Raw genomic sequence first — 20,313 nt, 5'->3', positions numbered from 1 at the left:
GCTTTTACGTGTTACTATTGTCCATTGTATAAAATAAGTACAAATTATAGTTTTTCTGCCTAGAGAAATAAATGCAAAAACTTTGCTGAGGAACCGCGTAGCCAAAGAGTGTTTAACTGTCAAGAGAGTCAACCTATTGCTCAGCAAATTCAAAATAACCGGATAAATAAAACAATTTTGACAATATAAAGTGCTATGTCAACTATGTATTACTTACACACCATAATATTGTTGCTACATTATTTGATAGAACCAAACAACAAGTTAATAGACCTAAAGTAAGGCAACAAGACTAGTCTCCCAACCAGTTTCTTTTTTCTTTTTTAAAGCGAAGACGGAAGTGCACAGATATGAATCATCTTGTATCTCCTGGTTAGTCCATGTGATAAGCTTGTTACATGTCCGTGTTAGCATCGTTTTAGCTAATTTTGTGTCATTTTTAAGCAGTTTTTGTCTTTGACCAGATGTCAGTTACAGTCGTGAAGCGTCCAGGGGTTGGGGTCGGGGTGCTGGTCACAGATTCAGCCCATCCAGGCTGTGTTCTCCTGGGGAAACGGAAAAGTGCAATGGGCAAAGGGACGTACCAGCTCCCCGGTGGCCACCTGGAGTTTGGGTAGGTGGGTAGTAGGTTAAAAAAAAAGCTCCATTCACAAATCTGATACTGCAGTTTATATATGTAATGTATTCTTTTATATACTTCGCTGCTGCTGTGTTATGCCGTCATTGTGGAAATTTGAATAAAATAAAATCTTTAAAGTCAGTTACATTATGCCGAATTCACACTAAAAGTTAACCAAGTATTGAGAAACGTTCTTTAGTTATATTGCTACCAGTGTCTGCTAAATAAGCGTGCCAAGTCTAATTTGATACATTTTTAAAATGCAGTTTGGTGCATGGAAGTGAGGCTTTGTAGCAACTTCATTAAAAGGTATACTATGCAGGATCAACAAAACAAAACGTATAGACTCATACAAAAGTAATACCTCTCAGTCATCACTTACGATCCACTAGAAGTGTGTGGTGGTGCACTTATCTGCAGAGACTCTGCCCTCTGCCTGTATTTTCTTATTATTTTGCTGTGTTCTGGACACTCCTGGGTGTCGACCTTCGTGCAGTGGGTGTGTAGCCCCCAGCCAATAACAGCGAGCAGGGTGTGAGGTCAGGACTCGTAATGTAGTGACCAGGTTACACGACTGTCTCCATCTCTCTCCTCTGCTCCGCTCTGCCCTGCTCTCTGTCTCTGTGTCATGGATGTATAAAGAGCTGCTGGTCTGTGTGTCTGCCTGCCCTCATATTTGAAATGGTGAAAAACCTGAATGACTTCCAGTGGATGTGACACTTATTTCTTTGTCGTTGAAAGAGAGTCGTGGGAGGAGTGCGCTCACAGAGAGGTGTTGGAGGAAGCAGGGGTGCATTTGGTGAACGTCAGCTTCGCGTCAGTGGTGAACTCCATCAGACTGGAGGAGCAGTACCACTACGTCACCATCATCATGCAAGGAGTACTGGACAGGGAGCAGTCAGGAGAACCAGAGAACCTGGAACCAGAGAAGAACGAAGGTATGTGAGGAGGAAATTCTGTTTTTCATGAGTTTAAAACGGAATAAATAAAAATTTACATCCACCTGAGCAGTTTGTTATAAAGACTGTGTGGTCCTCTCCCTGCCAGGCTGGAAGTGGACGCAGTGGGACCAGTTTCCTCCTGAGGAGCAGCTGTTCCTGCCTCTAGCTGGTCTGAGACAACAAGGCTTCCAGCCGTTCAAGAACTCAGACAAACACTGAAACTGCCTGTTACACCGGGAAACTTTCCTCATTCTCAAAGGATAAAACAGACATACCTCTTTAAAGTGTGCATCAGTGGTTGCTCTACTTATCTGCTTTTTCCCCAATTATGTTTTTCTGTTATGATACATGCTGTCATTTTTGCCAATATTATAAACTGTTACAAATACAGAGCAGTAGAGGGTTTTGCATTTTTTTACTTTAGGAATTCATGTCATTCAGATTACTAGATGTGGTTTCATTTAAGTTTTTTAAAAAAATTCAGTTTAGATATACAAAAATGGGCTTCACAGATGTTCAAAAAACACACAAGAAAATGGAGTGTATTTAAAGATTTTATTCCTAATTCGATAGATATAAATATTTCAGAACATTCAAATACACTGTTCAGCTGTTGTGTAATAGTTTGAACTAAGAGTTCATTGTTATTTATTCAACAGATGCTATTTATCACATAATTTATCAACAATAAAAAAAATCCCTCAACTGAGAATAAAAAAACCTTCAAAACCAATTTAAAATCTAAGTTGTCAGTTTCCCTCGTGCAGTTTTAACCACTTCACATCAGGGTGGCGCTGGTGACACCCAATGCCAAAAGCATGGTCCACAGGGTTGCGGCAGCGGTGGCCGCGGCACTGGTCACTGCAAAGGTCTTGTCGTGGGCGTAGTTGATAATGTGCAGGGCTCCGCTGTAGGCCTCCTCACAGGTTGGTTGGATCTGGTCCTGGGGAAGCTCGAAGCCGTATTGTCCTTTGTCTCTCAGCTCAAATGTGTAGGAGAAGGGGATTCCCTGCAACCGAGCCCAGTCTCTGGATGAACCAGCGTTGGGGTCTGTAGGAAGAGTTTACAAATTTTCCTCATATAGCCTTCCTATAGTAACCACTTTATTTGAATTTACAGTTGATGTGAGGTAGGTGTTAACTTACACAATACAGCCGGTGAGGTTCCTACAGTATAGTTCATCCCGTGGACTTTCTTAATGGCGTCTGCTGCAGCCAAACCCACCTTCATCTGAGGAATTAGACATCAGTTATTGTCACACAGTTATTGAAATGTGCTGGGATCCAGAGCACTTAAGGTTTGACCCCTGTTTGAACCAAAAATCTACAGTTTTCAGTTTTCTTGAGAGAAGCCTAATGGTGATAAAGCACACTGTTCTGTGTGTACAGACAATGTAGGCTTTAATTGAAAAGAATTTAAGCTAAGTTGGATCCACATTGCCTTCACATGAATTAGCAATATCATATTTGGGAATTTACAGTTTATCACATATTCTTTGACAAATTACTAACATTTTGTGTAGGTTTCCTTTTAGTTTCAGGCATTAAACTGGGGGGCAAGTCCAGCTCTTTGCCGTGTTGCCCCTCTGCTTTGTGACTTGCGTTAAAAGAGCTGAAAAGATTTTGAAATGTTGCTTAATTTTAAGTTGTGAAACCTCATAATTCATGATTTTATTGAAAACATTACCAATGACACTGATGTAAATGCCAAACTAAGCCGAGAGTCATTTTTTTATTTTGTCTGAACCATGCAAGCCATCTAGCTTGCCTTGGTAATGGTAACTAGAAAGCTCATGCTCATCCATTTGTTTTTAGCATCTACATCAACTCCGTGTGCCTATACATTGGGTTTTCTAGACTAATGAGCGCACTGTATTCACCCATAGTTTAGAAACAAGCACAGGCAACTGGGAGATGCCAGGGAACCGTTTTACAAGGCAGGAAATACAGATTTAAACTTGCAGGAACTTCATCAGTATTAATGACATTATTTGACACCCCTCTTCCAAGATCAGGTCCTGAGGCTGGCATAATAGTCTAGCAAAATGAGCTCAGAAATTAGACTCAGCTCATACTGACATGAGAATGTCAATGCACACTTATGAGTTATGACACAAACACTGTGGTGAGGGAGTGTGAAATGTTTTTGCACCTTGTTGGAACACGGCATCTGATGAAGCTATATGGAGTGAACAAACACTGTAGCCTCACAGTATATTTCCAGAAATTATTGAACTGTTTATTGAGTACTTTTTAAAATAGTTATAAATTGTTAATTAATCAGGGGGTGCATTTAGATGTGCGAAACTACTCCAGTTTGCATTATTTTCTCTAACTGCTCCAGATGTACCATATCATTCTTCCTGTTTGTGTTAAAATAGTACTTTAGTCTATATGTACAGCATACAGCTTAGGAACATTTTTGATTCCTGGGTATCCCTGACTCATTTAACTGAATGACAACTTTACCAGTCTAATCAAAAAGACCCGACAGGATGTTCTTTCATCAATTTTGGAGGCTCAGTGTTCATAAATCAATCCTGCTCCCAGTTCACGTTTTGAGATTTATAATTGAAAGCCTCTTTAGATCATCCATTTAAGTCTCATTGACTCTCCGTCGTGCCAAGCCAAAGAACGATGGTGTCATTTGGCTTAGCAGAGCAAGCCAGCTTCCCTCCACTAAACTCCTGCTAAGGCTGGAGAAACAAATGGACATAATCCTGCTTTGCATAATTTTCTCTGGAAGACAGCTCCGGTGGGTTATTACCTGCATCGCCCTCCTTCCTAATAGCAACCAGCCTCTCATTTTCCACTATCAACGTTTCGCAGCTTTCTCAAATCATCCCTGTTCCACTTGGTCTTGCCAGATGAGGACTGACCAATTTTGTAAACTGAGTTAATGACATGTAGTATGTTTCATATGCACTGTGTGAGGTCCTAATGCATTTTGCCCTGCACTATTCCTTACTGTGTATCCAAAATTATATCCAATTCCTCAAAATACATTAATCTTAGCATCTATATTGAATTGTTTTCCACAGATGAGCTCATTTACAATGGGTTTTTTGTCATGTGTACGCTCAGTTTCTATGGCAATATGCAGAGTATTCTCTTTATTAATGTAGGAGCATGCAGTGATAATTATAATTGGGCTATAAACATGCATATACGCTGTTTCCCCTGAATTATGTTGTATTATGTATATCGTGTGTGCATGTTCATTCTCAGAAATGCATGCACATGCATCACTGTGTCTGTAGATTTAAATACCAGCTCATCGTAGTTGGGGGCGGTGAAGTTGGGGTTTCCATATGGAATCAGGAGCAGCTGGCTGTAGGAGTGGATGGTGAGGAAACACAGGAAGTCTTCCTTCCGGGTTCCTACAAAGTAAGTTACAGCCTGGGTCTCGGGCTCAGACACAGGTTTTCTCCCACAATAGATTTCTGAGCTGCAGTTAAATGATACCCCGATTGCTGTGAAAGCAACCAAAGAAATAGAAAGATTTCAGTCAATGTAGTATTATCACCGCTTCTTCACATAACATAGGCTAGCCTGCTGTGGCTCACAGTGAACCAAAACAGTAAAGTTGTGGGCTTTAAAACCAAAACTATGAGCTGAAAGATGCTAAAATGCTGTATAGAGTTGAAGGAACTGCAGTGTGATAATTCACTGTGGATTCATCACAAGTGATCATCGATTAATGTACTGTAAAAATTTAGATTATAGACACTTTAAACAGACACTTATAGACTGAAGTCACAAATAGTGATGTAATTGCCAGAAGTTTGGCTCTATATTCAACATCTTTTTGTTTGTTGTTGCTAGGGGCAGAAATCCTGTGAAAGAGCACCATAGGACATTAAATCTAGTAAATCCAATGAAACCTAATGAACGATGATTCTGAGTTGCATTGTGGGAATTGTAGGATCCAGTGTTTTTAGACTTAAATTCTGGATCTGTCTGCTTCAATTTGGACAATTTTGCTGTTTTTTACCCCTGTAAAACAAATGTGTAATGTGTGAGCTTCAGGAACATCTTGGGGGGGGGGGGGGGGGGGGGGGGGGGGGGGTAGTTGTGTTTTTCAACACACGTAAGCCACTGCTATCAAGTAATGGGCTATATTAATATACAGTATAATATTAATAACAACAACAACAACAACAACACTCACAGCCCCAGTTGGCGTCAAAGTTGCGGTTGAGATCAGTGCCATAAAAATCGCAGCCTTCAGGTCCCGGTGACCTGTTCTTCCTCCAGAGTCGAGTCTAAATGGGTCAAAATGGTCAGTCAGTTAAACCAGATGGTTCTGATCCTTCTATCAATTTAGTAATAAATAAAATGGGCACTCAACATTTCTCTATAGACTTAAATGTTTCCTTGGATTTAATATTATTATTCCATTCCTGTTATTTTGAAAATGATTTTGTGCTCAGGGAATGTTGAGCATCCTAAATCATTGTCTGCACTGATTAATTTGTGGCTCATTTTAAAACTTTACTGCTGCATCTCTTCCAGACTATCATCCTCTAATATCCTGCTCATCCATGGTTTGAGAGCTTGAGTCACAGCTCAGAACCCCGGAGAGGTAATTAGAAAAATGTCCATCAAATGAGAGCACTAACTGTCTTGTCCTTCCAGGAGTAGATGTAGCCATCCACGTTGAGCACCGGGGTGACGTAGAAGTCCATGTTCTTCATCATCTCTTCCATTTTTGGATCTGTTTTGTATGCTTGCAGGATCTGATTTTAGCGAGTAAACAAAGACATCAGGGTCAGACTGATATATTGGTTTGCTGAGAGATTTATTAAATATGCTGCAGTAAGATATTAACTCATGTCATCCACTTCAGACATGAGTTTTCCCTTACCACAGTACCACAGTTAAATAGTTAATTAAATAGTTAAACAGCCAAGAAAGCCAGCTAAATAATATTCTCCTTGTTAATTTAGTATTTCTTGTGTTCATTTAAATGATAAATGATGGTTTTTTAATGATTACTTGTCTCTTACCTGTCTGACAAAGTATTGACAGAAGGCTGGGGCAATCCACTCCCTGGCGTGAATACCACAGTCCATCCAGATAGCTTTCTTTTTCGCTCCAGTATTCAGGCCAATCTGGAAGACAAAAATCATATAGCCTCTTATATGACTACTGTATAACACAAACACACACAAAATGTCTGATTTAAAATGAACAATTAAAAATTTGGATTACCTTGAGCAAGGTAATGGGCCTATGTTCATAGGTCTGTCCGTATGTCATTAGGGTTACAACATCAGGATAATCCTTCACCATCTGATCCATCCATTTGGTGATCTGTAGGAGGGACAATTGTTACACATCAGTGTATGTGTACGTCTGTGTGCAGTGATCTGTCAAAGTAATGTGTGTGACAGGTGATGGCGCCTTCTCACCTCTGGCATGGGGTGGTATTTGTAGTAGTCATACTCCACTCTGTTGCACAGAGCAAAATACAAGAGACACATGAGAAGTAGTGGTTTTTCTGAAGTATCTCCACAATATTTTGTTGTATTTTATGCAAACGTATCCTAATATGTTAAAAAATGATAATCATAAGTCGTCTTGAGAGAAGCCATTAGTACTTCTACACTATAACTCAAATTTGCTGAATGTAGTCTGCTAAAATCACCAGGAAGACATTTATAATATATTGCACATGCAGAAATGTATTGAAGGATTAACAGATTTTAAAGTCACAAAATTGCTGCAATTTATTACAGCTGCTGCAAAAAAAGAAGCAGTGGAAAGTTAGTACTTTATACTTAAATACAATTTTGAGATACCTTCTTTGCCTAGGTATTCTCATCTTATGTTACTTTACACTTACATTCCTCTATATTTATCTGACACCCATAGGTTTACATAGTATGCAAACCTATGAGCCTTAGAGGTCCTGGTAGGTAGATTTGGTAAGTAAATGCATGTGCAGTAATAATATTATATATGCTGATATGGGCCATTTTGCATTACTTTTACACTTGATAGTTTAAGTACATTTTGCTGTACCTTTGTACTTTTACTAAAGTATACATTTGCATTGGAGTATTTTTGGTATTTTATTATTGCTACTTTTATTCAAGTAAAGGATCTAAATGCTTCTGTTCAACCACTGACTACTCTATGTGATTTGGATGCTAAGGAATCCAAACATAGCTGATAACACATTATGTAAAGTAGTCCAGTCAGTCACATGACTTAAGTACATTGCAAATATGATTTTGTAACACTAACTATATTACTTTCAGAGTAATGTCCCCAGCCTTGCCATGTTTGCTTCCTGTGAATTAATATTTGACACAAGCTGTCAGTAAGTAATTTCTAAATAAAACTCACCTTTCTACCGCTGCTGCTCCCACTGCTGAAAGCAGCACAAGACTCAGTCCCACAAATTTAAGCATTGTCACTTTGTGAAAGTAAACTCCTGGTTTGCAACTGTTAAATAAATTGACCTCAGGATGCACAGGCTTTTATAGAAAACATGCATCAGATAAAGGGACACCTTTGCCTCAGCCACAGCCCCCCACAAGCACATGTTATCATTGTGTTGGCTTGGTTAATGTGTAATCTGAACTGAGAGACTTGATTACTTCATATCCTTTTAAAGAGAAACAAATTGGTCATTAGTGACTCTAATGACTGGTTGTACTCCTCAGGGTCAAATGATTCACAAATTGATCAAAACATATCCATAAAATTGTGGACTTTGTTGGCTGTTATCTGCCCTCTTCACTTTATGTCCAGTATGACGTTTTGTGTTTCTTAACTGCAAAAAGTTTTATTGCATCTCCTCCACCTTAGCTTGGATTCAACATAAAGTACGTATTGTAGGTGGAGTGAACATCAGCATTGTTCATGGCCAAGAAATGACAGAGTGCACGTGATATTTATCTTCCATTTGAGCTAATAAACTTCATGAGACACAGGAGAACATGTTTTTACAATAAGAATATAAGAGGGAGAAGATTATATAAAATCAAAGATATTAAACGTGAGAATAATTATGGTAGACTTAATGAGGAAGAGCAAAGGTCCACTAAGTATTGTATCATAAAGGCAGGTGCTGCACATGTTATTCAGCACAGCAATAAAAACACAAGTGTCTGTGGTCAGTTCCATGTGAGTAAAAGTATGCTTTTGATTGTCTGATTGGGAAAATGTAGTCATTGGATTTTACTTGTTGTTTGGAGGAAAAGTTTAAATGGTGGACAGCGTGTCTTTGTGTTACATTAGTGAAGCATACAGTACATGCAAACAGAAGGATGAACACCTCTCCACACTATAACCCGCTTCCTACTTTTTATACATCTTCCTTCAGTAGCTTTAACATAACCTTCTTTAATGTACAACACAAAAGGACATTTTTAATCAAATGTTGGGCTGTTTATTTTAAGCTATGTGTCATGGAGTGGAGCATGGAGCAGGTGGACCCAAACGGAGGAGACAGCAGGAACTGAAGAACACTCTTTAATGAAGGTTACGTGCAGGCAACGCAAAACTGAACAGGACAGAACAAAACTGAGCTTCACTGAACAAAGGATCAAACAAGACTGAACCAAAAACCAGAACTTAAATACAAACTGAACTAATGAAACAACAGGGAACAGGTGGCAAGACACAAGGGCAGGCTGGGAGCTGATTGGCTGGGGAAAACACAGGGAGCAAAGCTGGGCTTACGAGACTGAATGCAGGGCAGGTGTGGAGGGAAAAGCAGGCTGGGGAAAACAAGAAAATCACGAAAGGCAATAGCTGCTCTGAGCTGAGGACAAATCAAACAGAACATCATCCATGAATGACATATGAGTCTATAATGTATAATCATCTTAATGTATAAACCATCATAAATTAAACTGTCTCAGTCTTACATAAATTTAACTTAAAATGCACGAGTCATACTGAGCAAACACAGCAAATAAACTTCAGCATTACATTGCCAACCGATGAACCTTTACCATACAAGACACATAAATTGCTGTTGACGTAAACATGAACCAAGAAATCTGTTAAGTGGAAGGCAGCATGTAACTAGGGATGTGCAGAGAGCCCAGTATTTGTATTTGTTTTTGTATTTGTATTTGTGGAATACAAATACAAATCATTGTCGCATGTAAAATGGAAAGAGGGTTAAAAATCCTGTTTTTGTTTTTATTAAGCTTTTAACTTAAAATTAAAGTGTTACAATAAGTGTAACATGTAAGTGTAAGTGAATTAACTACCTTACGAAGGAGGTCCCCAAACCAGGTCTCGAACTGGAGTCTCCCAATCATAGATGACTTCGCTGACTACTGAGCTAAAACTTTACTCATTGCCTCATTGCAGACAGACCTCTACCCATTTATACACACATAAGACAGAGACAGCACACCGTTTTTTCTTCCTGAAAACAAATAACTTTTGAAATATTTGTATGAAACAAATATTCGTAAAAAACCAAAAACACAAAAACACTATTTGTGCTTTGCCGAATAATGTATTTGTATTTGGGCACACCCCTATATCTATCAACATAAAGAAAGACAGCTGTTGCTCAGAGTTTCAGTTTACACTTAGTTTCTATGAGAGTCAATGTAGCAAGCAACAGTATCTCAAGTCGTCCTTAAATATAATCTACAACCTCTTATCTGTCTGTTTTTCCACTCAACCCAGTCATAAACAGGCAGAAAAGCCTGAGGGTATGGTGGACTGGTGGAGGGACATTAGGCCACACTGGGACAGAACCATAACACCATGCTAGTGGTCAGTCGGTTTATTGATCCACCACTTTGGTTCAGATTGAAATATCTCAACGACTATTGGATGGATCCCAATGAAAGTTTGTACCGTCATTCATGGTGCCCAGAGGATGATCCTTACTGACTTTTACTGTAGTGCCCCCAGCAGATCAAAGTTTTTACTTATGTTGGAAAATGTCTCAACATCTATTTGATGCATTGACATAAAATTTTATACAGACATTCATGGTTCCAAGAAGTTGCCTGATGATTTTTTTTTCCTTGAGGAAACTTCATTAACAAGCATTTGGTTCTTCTTTTAGTAAGAATGTTGCCAAAGTGTGTTTCAGTCTGCTAATATAGCCGTTTATAGTTTGTGGTGACTCATCTTTAGTTTGATACTTACTTATTACATGGATCATCTGTTGTTGCTTGTTCCCTTATTGAAACTTATCATATGAAACAGTGGTTATATAACATCATTATCTGGGAATGAGCAACAATCAGCGTGTCTTGTGCAATCTCACGATACATATTACCGTCTCAGCCAATTGGCATACTTTGACATCACACCAGCAACTATGCAACAATAGCTTCCTTAGGGCATTTTAAACACATTTTCTTCATAATACACCAGATGCATAAACAACGTTTCATTCATCGGTGAGGCTGAAATGAAACTGGTAAACATCAGATGTGCTGATGTGGAATGCATGACATTATGGACTCAATCTAATCTAGTTTTTTCATTTTTAAAATAACAAGCTATAATCTGATCCCTGGAGTGCAGTGTGACCAGAGTGCCCAGCTGAGGAGTCCTCACTGTGGTCCTCACATCCGTTTTTGGTATATTTTGGTGCCAAGTTCTCATTGCTGTAATGTTTATACTGTGACATACTCTGTGAATGTTTTTTAAAAAAAAAATTTCAGTGGTGTTGCTGTTGTTGCTCTCGCTAAATACCCAGTTCATCTGCCATCCAGTTCTTTTTCTTCTGCAGCTGTTGTTCAAAACACTTTACTTCCTGTGTGCCAGGAAAGATTTTACCCAGGACAGACAATGCACCATGTGTTTAGATTACTGAATGTAAAAGCTTCCAACAGCTGAAGTCAAATCCCTTTTGCATTAAGAAATCAATTATACAAGCGTTGCAAACATTCCTGTGGTCCAGCATTATATAATTGCTTTGGCTCAATTTTCATAACAGAGGCTCAATTTTGCAAAACTCTTAACACATGAACACATGAACAAGTGTTCATTCAAGTAATGTTGGCCTCAAATTCTCACATACCATACAAAATGAAAGCATCTGTATCCAATTAGGTACAGGAATAGATTATACGGTAAATTAATCAGATCATCACAACGTTGTATGTGTTCATCACTGAATTTTAATCATTGTCGCATTTTACTATAAAATTACATGGTCATTATCAAATAAAGACCATCTAATTATTATCATTAAGTAATGACAAAATAATGTTCAGTTTATGTAGGGGTCAGTGTTTGAAAAAGTTCATTTTATCTACTGAATATTGTGTAATACTGTATACAGATAATGAAGTCTACAAACTGACTACAGTAAATCATACATTCGTAGGCAAAATGACAATTGCTATTGTACTTCACTGCATCAGTTTAGTTTTTCTGTTCTGTATCGATCACAAAGTTTATTTTTATCTGAGACATCAAACCTTATTAAGTGATTTAAATCACTTGATGCTGCAAACCACACAGCAAAAACCTACAATTTACTGATGTAAACCTCAATACATTGCAGCATTTTGACAGAACATTTGTGCTTTTTTTTCTCTTTTTTTTCTTTCCATCACTGCCATACTTATGCTTCTGTATTCCGTGGACTGAGCATTTGATTTAATGTTTTTGCATTTTGTATGTAAGGGCAGCATTTTGTGTGTAAAGATAAGAATTAGGCAAGTAATTTTGGCTCTTTGCATTAAGAATTTTACAAATTGAAACTGCCAAAGTAAGCCGTAACCTTACCGATACAAATGAAGAATAAATGAATGTGAAAATTAAAAGTGCTGCCACTGTTGCAAGGTCTGCCTTTACGTAAGTACACTTGTTGGTTTGTAGAACTCATACATGTACCATCTGACCAGCAGAGGTCAGTACAATGCTGAGTTTAGATCAAACCTGTAGCATAAGATAATCAAAGACGGATAAAATGAACAGAGGCAGGGTGCTGGCAAACACCTGTGCACCCAGTAAAGATGAATACAATAAGCTTCATTGCAAAATCAGAGGGAGAAAATCATCACCCGATGTTCAAAAGTGGACAGTCTCTTGATAAAAACAGAGTCAAGTGAGTGTATGTAGGTGTTGTTATATTGTCAAATTAGAATTTGTTATCACATCCGGCCAGTGTTTTTTAATCCAAGTTTTAGCCCATTGAGATTAATTAGTGTAGGAGTGAAGTCTTTTCTTTATTCAGAGCTCTCTCTCTGTCTCAGTCTGGGTGCTGCGTGGTTATAGTCTGACTTTAAAATGCTTGCATGTTAACTACACCTCAGCAACTCAAGTCTTTATTCCCTTTCCTTTGCTGACATGTGCATCATGTCTATTCATGAGCTGCTTATAAGATACTGAGACAAAACCTGTCTCAGCTTCGGCCCTGTTTGTACAAACCCAGGACGTGTGTGCGTGTGTCCCAGATAGAGAATCAAAACACACATCACGAGCTGTTTCTTCATAATGATGGATGAAAACACTAATGCTTTTGGATGAGAGAGGCAGGCCACTCTGTTGCACTCAGGCACAATCTTACATTTCAAAAAGTGTTTGTGTGTACACACAGTATCACCTTAACTCCACTCATAGCATTTTAAGTTTGGTTTGGGGAACATACACAGCTGAGAATACATAATTATTCTCAGGGAGTAGAGCTGAATTTCATTTGGTTCTACATTATGTAGTCAAACATGCAGGGTAATACTTAATCTTCTCTAAAGTTTGGGACTCATTTGGAGACAGAAACAAACATCGCATCACCTGACAGTTTTCATCTAACACTTTCTGATCACTCCAGTAGTTGATTCCAGCAGTGGACTCTTTGTTTTATGAGGTTCAGTTAACATGGGGAGTGCATGTGGGGAGGAAAAGCTGTGTCAACACTGGTGAGGCTGCAAAGGGACAGGCAGGTTTTTGGTGCACACATTCCTGAAGGGCTTTAGGGTTGTTATGGGTGGCTGGGTTTTAAGAGGAGAAGTGTCTGCTGGTGCTACATGGTTGTGTGTGTGTGCGTATGTGTTTGTCATTAAATGTGTTTCAGCCTCACAGCTTCACCACTCTGGAAATGCATCCCACATTTGCATTTTTACACAGGCAAGAGATAATTAGCTTAGCTTAGCATACAGATTGGAGGCAGGTGGAGAGAGTGAGCTTGGCTTCTGTCCAAAAATCTGTACACGAACAAAAATTCAAAGATGACATTTTGTGTAATTACTGAGCTTTGGAGGTGGTTACGTGGACTTTTTAAACCTTTGGACAGAGCCAGGCTAGCTGTTGACAGTATTTGTGCTAAAATAAGCTAATCATCTCACAGGATTAGGAGAATATCCTTGGGCAACAAAGGAAGTCTAACAAAGAAGTTGTCAAACATTTCCATGTTGAAACCTCAGAATACACACTTAAGGCAGTCGAGTCCTATTAGATAGATTTTCTTCCTTATGGGAAGGTTTCAGTTTATTTTCTTGTCAACTACATCTCTGTTCATACTTAACATGAAGAGACAGATTACAGTCATTATTATGCATACATGCACTGGGATAATATTAAAGAATTCTCCTGTGAAATTAGTTTATTTCCTTACTTTGCAGGAAACCACTGATATCCTTTAAGGACCCTGGAAAATCCCTTAAACCAACTTTGAGAACACTAGCTTGGGTGCTGTGAGGCTTTGGCAGAAAACACAACTTTCCAATCCCATCGACGTGAGAAGCAGATTGCTGATGATACATTTCTCATCATCTGTTATAGGGTTTCCTAAATATCCCATGCCAGATCCCTGTAAATAGATGGAGCAGACAACAGACCCTCATTTGACAAGGTTTTATTGAAGTGAAGTCATTTGGATATCACATTTGGAAATCACCAACTGTCGTTGGTAGATGTTATGATATAGAATGTTGTACAGTAACTGGAGAGATAACTCACTTGATAAAAAGCAACATTGTGCTGTAGATCAGACTTTTGATATATTTTACTGAATTAGCTGCTTTCCATTGGTTCTGATGATTCTGATTGCTGCTATTTCAAATTAGATCATTCTGGTAGAGTTTAGTCTGCTTTTGCTGATAGCTTTCCAGAGCACTGATGAAAGTGTCCCACAAGGATCAATAATAGGCCCCCTACTATTTACTCTATACATAAATGATATTTATTTTCCAAATTGCAACATTCATTTGCTGACAATACCATCTTGTATGCCACAGGCTCTACCACAAACCAGGTTACCAGTTGACAACCTCCAGAACTTGTTTCATTATTTTTAAAGCTTTTTCAAAACTCCAAAAAGACTAATGGAAATCTAATTGATACTATACAGCATTATATGTACTTAGGAATTTGGTTAGATGCTACAAAATTCATGTTGACTGAACACCGTGCTCAAGAACTAAAAGTTCAAATCGGATTCTTATACCATGTTTTTTACTTTTAAAACAGAAAGTATTTGCTCAAAACCAAGATATTTGTGGCACTCACCTCTGTGAGTTATTTGAAAAGGTCAGAGGTCATTGCTGATACCTTGAAGGCGTCAGAATACCTGTGTTTTACATTTTTTAAGGCCTTGCTATCCAAGTTGCTGAAATATTTAACATGTTAGTCTAGTTCAAAGTCAACAAACATGACATCAGATCACAGGATTGGTTAGCTTTAAAGTTCCAACTGATTTCTAGTAGCAGAAGGTAGAAGGTGCAAAACAAACCCAAGTTAGAGATGCTCATTCTTCAGAGGGACTTTAAAGTTCTACTTACTGACATTTCAATTATAGTGTGTGTGTGTGTAATGACTGATTTGTATGTGACTGAACTGTCTTGTTGTGATGTGGTTTGTACGTAATTGTAGTTCTAAGGCCTCTTGTAAAAGAGATCTTGATGTCAATGAAATTTCTGTAATAAATAAAGCGAAACCTGTCTATACCTTCTATTTCATTGCAACTTTATAGGATCAAAAATAAACATTAAGATCCATCTGTTGGTCAAACCAGCATTCATTTTTATGCACATTGGTAACTTTAGTGCTTTACCTGTGCTACATTTCCTTCAGTGGAATTTTACACAAGGAATGTTGCTTCTACTAAAGTAAAATACCAACAAAATACCTCTTCCGGAGCAGCATGTTCTGATCGCCCAAAGTATCATAGGGTGAATAGCTCCCATCTCATCAGACATGCTGATCATGACCTGTGTGAAAACCTTGATACAGTGAAAATCAATATAGTGTGGCTGCCAAATTCACAACATCACAGGCTTGAGAGAAAGAGGAAGGGAGAGACTTTTGGCGTTGCTTTAATAAGCCGTTATCTTAAAAAATGGAATAAACACCAGCACATGTTAGCCAAGCTGGAGCACCACACACATATTCCTCCCACACACAGCAAGAGCAATATAAAAGCAAATCAATAGAGGCAGCAACACTTGTAAAACCATCAGCAGGACAGACAGCAACCACCTAAGAAATCACAAATACAAATAGTGAAGCCCTCCTCCCCCACAGTGCAAACTAACTCCCCCTCCTCCTCTGCAGCCTCCACACATTTTTAAAAGCATCAGTACCATCTCTCAAGCAGTTACACATGAACTACACCCCGAGGCATTATGAGATCCTTCCTCGTAAACAAAGCCATCATGCTGCACATCAAGAGTCCCAGAACCTCTCACCTTATTCCTGCGGGTCAGCCAAATGGCCAAATGGAAAATTTAACAGTTGTTCCACAGACTACAGGAAATCTCCAAGACATTCCCCAGTTTAAAGCCAACCATTTGAAACATTCAAACTGTAAAGATAGAAGCAGGTGCAATTTCTATACCTGGACAATTTGTGCCAAAAAATGTTCTGTAATCATGGCACATCATCCTCTGCTTTAAATCACCAGACAATCTAGGAAAAGATAGCTGGCACTCTCCATCTGAGCTTTATAGAATTGTTGCTCTTTGTCCCACTGATGATCCCACCCTGACATCCTGCAAGACCTTGAGATTGTTCACTAGAGTGGAGAAATGAGCAGCAGGGTCCATTCCTTGAGAGATTGCTCTGCTATTGATCGGCTGAAACGGTACACCAAATTAGAGCAATTCAATGAAAGTGGAGCCCTTACATAACTGCTGCTGATTTTGTGATTAAGACAGGGAGACCTGAGTGACCCTCACCGTGTGACAAACGAGAGGATCATTTAGGTCCCCTTTTCATATCAAAACCACTGACATCGAAATAACTTGTTTTTCTTGTATTTCCACACACTAAAATACTAGTTAAGGGCGATAAACCTGTCTCCAAAATACAGATGTTTTTGTGTAGCTCTTAAAAGCCTCAGGTGATCTAGAATATGCGTTAACATCCCCATCCCTCTTGGCCTCAACACCCACCCACACCAACTTGTTGTGGAAGGTTGTGGAAAATAAGTACGCACATTTACTAAAGTACTTGTACTTGTTACTTTTGTTACATTTGTTTTGACAGCTGTATATTCAAATTAAGATTTTACAGTAAAAACATATGATAAGCTTTAAAAAAATACAACACATTGTTAAAGATTAAACCATGATTAAGATTAAACCATGTGAATTGTTACAGTGGCAGTTCCGCAATACACACATTTTCCCTTATGAAGTATTCCAATGATTCACCAAAAAAGCTAATTTCTCTCTTTTCTTTCTTATCCAATTAAGGGGCTCGCCATCAATTTCACACACAAAGTTCAGCTTAGTATTAGCCTGTGAAAATAGATGCTACTGAGCTGGGCAGTATAGGATTCTGCGTCTTTAGAGCTTGACTCATTCTATAGAGACTAAAAGTTAAGATATCTCTGCTTCTGCTGCTTCAACCTGGTAATCCTTTATATGAGGCTAGACTCCTAGGCTGGAAACTATAGGAACCATAAGATATAAATACTATAAAAACAGTATAAGTAAACTGACCGCATATGAAATAGCTGGCTCCATCTTGACCAGCCACAACATTAAAATGCTACCTACACATTAATGTATGTATTTGAATGCAGGACTTGAATGAATCTAAGAATCTCTTAGATCTATTTTGGGTTTCCACTAACGCCTGAGGTAAATATGTGGCTCTTTGGCTGTTAAAAGCTCCACATTGTTCACAAGCTTATCACTAATGTTTGTCATTTGGTGCTGGACAGGTGCAGTATTTATGATAGTTGATGGGAGCAGTGAGCGTGAACCAGAACAGTAAGGTTGTGGGCCACGAAGCCAAAACAATGAGCTGAAAGAGGCTTAAATGCTTAATTGAAGAGGACTGCAGAGTCAGGTGATTATTCTTTGTATGTTCATCACTGTGAGCTGCAGATGCATAACTAGTCATGTAAACCATAGAAAAATATTGAATATAGCCACTTTAAAGAAGATTTTAAGAAATCCCAAAACATCCACTACACATTTAACCTCTGGCGTCACTTAGAAAATTGCAATTTGATCTGATTTTCCTCCTCAATTTAGAGAGAAGAACCTGAAGTCACCCCAGCTATTTATGCCCTGCTTTGGCTTGATTGTATAGTGACAGTCGTGAGATGAATGGAGAGAGGGAGAGAGGGAGTGTGTGTGTGAGTGTGTGTGTGTGTGTGTGTGTGTGTGTGTGTGTGTGTGTGTGTGTGTGTGTGAGTGAGATAAAGAGAGAGGGAGCTCCTCAGTTGCCTTAGCAGCGCAGCTTCATTCCTCCACAGTCGGGCTCTAGTCCGGTGCTGTGCGCGCTGCGCTGCGCTTCACGGAGATTCCCCCACGACTTTACGCTTATTAAACTGCCACAATCCGGTTATTCCGCAGTGTTAGAATTTCCAATCAACAACTCCAGTTTAGGCTTTCTCCCAAGTTTCACAACGCCCCTGCTCCGGCTGTTATGAAGGAAAAGGCGACGGTGGCAAGTTGATTCCAGCGCGGCTCCAGTTCCAGATAGGCTACTAAGTGCAGGTGTAATACGACTAGAATAATAATAATCGTCCTTGTTGCTGGAGAGGATGGCTCTACAGGCGGTGAATGTGAGTGTGGTGGAGGTGTCGGGTTGTGTGAAGCAGGGGAACCTCAGCATGGAAGTTACCGACTATAATGACAGCTGCACCAACAGCTCCGTCCTCCCCAGACCGACCACGAGAACCAAAGGCAAGAGTCTCTTCTCCTCTCTTCTCTTCTCTCCTCTCCTCCTCTCTTCTCTCCTCTTCTCTTGTACATCGAGCTGTCTCTCATGAATCACCCAAACTGAGGTGTTAAACTGTATTTATGCTTCAGATGGCATCCAGGTGGCTCCATCAGGCAAAAGGCAACATCTGGCCCCAAACAGACAGGACAAGGTGTTATACCTTAATGATTTTTTGGTGTTGAACTGACTATCATATTTTGGAGTATGTGTCTTATATGTGATGTAGCCTTTCTGGTGCCAGTGGAAGAACAAATATTTAAACTCTCATAAAAACACATGGGAGCAAATATTTCCAGCAAAATTCAAAGCTAGGTAGAAAAAAATGAGTTAGTCTTTTATTTCAACTTGATTGTGTGGGTATATTTGCTTCTTATTACAAACTGCCATATGTGACTGATCACCTGCTTAAAAATGTAATCAGTACACAGTAATGTAATTTGATAGTATGGAACCAAAATGCACTTTTCCCATCTAACCATCCCCAGTTTTCTCATTTTTCTACTCCCTGATTGCTGTGTTTTACCAGAAAGTGCAACCAAATGATTTGCAGTCATTTTTGTTTAAATCAACTTCCCCGTCCTTCATTGTGTGCAATCAATCACTGAGCAGCCCAATTTATTGCTGCTCCTCCTGCATCAATAATGCCACAGTCGCTCAGAATGAGCAGCGTGAAGAGCTGTTGGATTCTGAATGTTTATTTTTCTCGCTTATAATTCTCAAAATGCTGACTACCCGTTCAAGGGATTAATCCCTACACCAGAGGAGATAAAGTCCCCCAAGCTTTGTCTCATATCAGGGCAGCAGGCTGATTACTAATGAGGTCTGAACGTGGGCTAGAGTTCTTTTTCAAAAATTTTTCCCCCTGACACTGCTGCAGTATCAAGAAAATTTCCAATCTTCCCCCACTAAATAATTCACAGCCATCTGTCCTTCTGTGCTGCATTACTTTTATTGACCTTATAGGGTAGACAGGCATGAACATCAGCAACACTATAGTCTCTGCTGGTCCAACTACCCGGAGAGCAATCAAATGCTATGGGGCGTGTTCAGTGTAAGACCAAGAGAAATGTCCTGCAGACAGGATTGCTGCCTCCATCTCACTCCCCCTCTTACACAAGGTGACACACAAACAGCCTCCTTTTATTTACCTTAATCCTTGGTGGACCCATTCCTTCTCTGATGTCTCCCTTTAGGCCAAAGGAGAGCAATGGAGTCTGATTATGCAGCCGTGTTGTTGCTTTCAGATGTGATACTCCAGCGCTGGGACAGGAGATTAAAGCTCCACCCCATCACTTGTGGAATTACTTTTGTTTGATTCATTGTAATGGAGATTTTGTCCCTCATGTGCAAAAATACTGAGCTTCCGCTACAGTGAAATGTAACATTTCTATTTGTTCTTACTGTGAAAAAGCTTTATTTTGTTGGTTATGGTGGAGAAATGTGAATAAATCACATAATGTGAGCAATAATTCTCCACTTTTTCACATAATGGACAATTCTTTTGACAATTAATGATAAACAATAAGCTGGAAATGATGCATTTAATATTACAGAAATGATAACAGTATGCAGTTCCTCATGAATGAGGAAATGTATTTCTATATTGTGTTGGGCCATTGGACTGAGCAGTAAA

The 20,313-nt window shown here is 39.1% G+C and overlaps 3 protein-coding genes across 5 annotated transcripts in view; 2 read left to right on the top strand and 1 right to left on the bottom strand.

The window, feature by feature from the left end:
- Window positions 1-267: 267 nt before the first annotated feature.
- nudt15 (nudix (nucleoside diphosphate linked moiety X)-type motif 15) lies at window positions 268-1,950 on the top strand. 2 transcript variants are annotated; one of them, XM_044345010.1, is made up of 4 exons: window positions 268-372; window positions 465-613; window positions 1,361-1,557; window positions 1,667-1,950. In XM_044345010.1, exons 2-4 carry the CDS (start codon window positions 465-467, stop codon window positions 1,777-1,779), a joined length of 459 nt encoding a protein of 152 aa, XP_044200945.1. In that variant the 5' UTR covers window positions 268-372; the 3' UTR covers window positions 1,780-1,950. The 2 variants fall into 2 exon arrangements, with proteins under 2 accessions (XP_044200945.1, XP_044200944.1); XM_044345009.1 differs by having other exon boundaries at window positions 372-613.
- Window positions 1,951-2,096: 146 nt separating this feature from the next.
- Window positions 2,097-20,313, bottom strand: part of cpo (carboxypeptidase O) — a 30,626-nt gene continuing 12,409 nt past the window's right edge. Inside the window, exons 1-9 of one of the 2 annotated variants that reach the window (XM_044345007.1) lie at window positions 7,914-8,278; window positions 6,974-7,013; window positions 6,774-6,875; window positions 6,569-6,673; window positions 6,182-6,298; window positions 5,731-5,824; window positions 4,830-5,032; window positions 2,706-2,790; window positions 2,097-2,610 (exon numbers count right to left, since the gene is read on the bottom strand). In XM_044345007.1, the coding sequence (XP_044200942.1) occupies window positions 2,339-2,610; window positions 2,706-2,790; window positions 4,830-5,032; window positions 5,731-5,824; window positions 6,182-6,298; window positions 6,569-6,673; window positions 6,774-6,875; window positions 6,974-7,013; window positions 7,914-7,978 (1,083 nt within the window). In that variant the 5' untranslated portion in view covers window positions 7,979-8,278 and the 3' untranslated portion in view covers window positions 2,097-2,338. Of the gene's footprint in view, window positions 2,611-2,705; window positions 2,791-4,829; window positions 5,033-5,730; window positions 5,825-6,181; window positions 6,299-6,568; window positions 6,674-6,773; window positions 6,876-6,973; window positions 7,014-7,913; window positions 8,279-20,313 lie in introns of those variants that run through there. The other variant, XM_044345008.1, reaches the window with a different exon arrangement.
- Window positions 18,224-20,313, top strand: part of cckbra (cholecystokinin B receptor a) — a 33,921-nt gene continuing 31,831 nt past the window's right edge. The window contains exon 1 of the mRNA XM_044345011.1: window positions 18,224-18,643. Coding sequence (XP_044200946.1) covers window positions 18,502-18,643 — 142 coding nt within the window. The 5' untranslated portion in view covers window positions 18,224-18,501. The remainder of the gene's footprint in view (window positions 18,644-20,313) is intronic.

The sequence above is a fragment of the Thunnus albacares genome, chromosome 24 (assembly GCF_914725855.1).
Source record: "Thunnus albacares chromosome 24, fThuAlb1.1, whole genome shotgun sequence".
Lineage (NCBI taxonomy): Eukaryota > Metazoa > Chordata > Actinopteri > Scombriformes > Scombridae > Thunnus > Thunnus albacares.
This window is presented reverse-complemented; position numbering and strand designations above follow the sequence as displayed.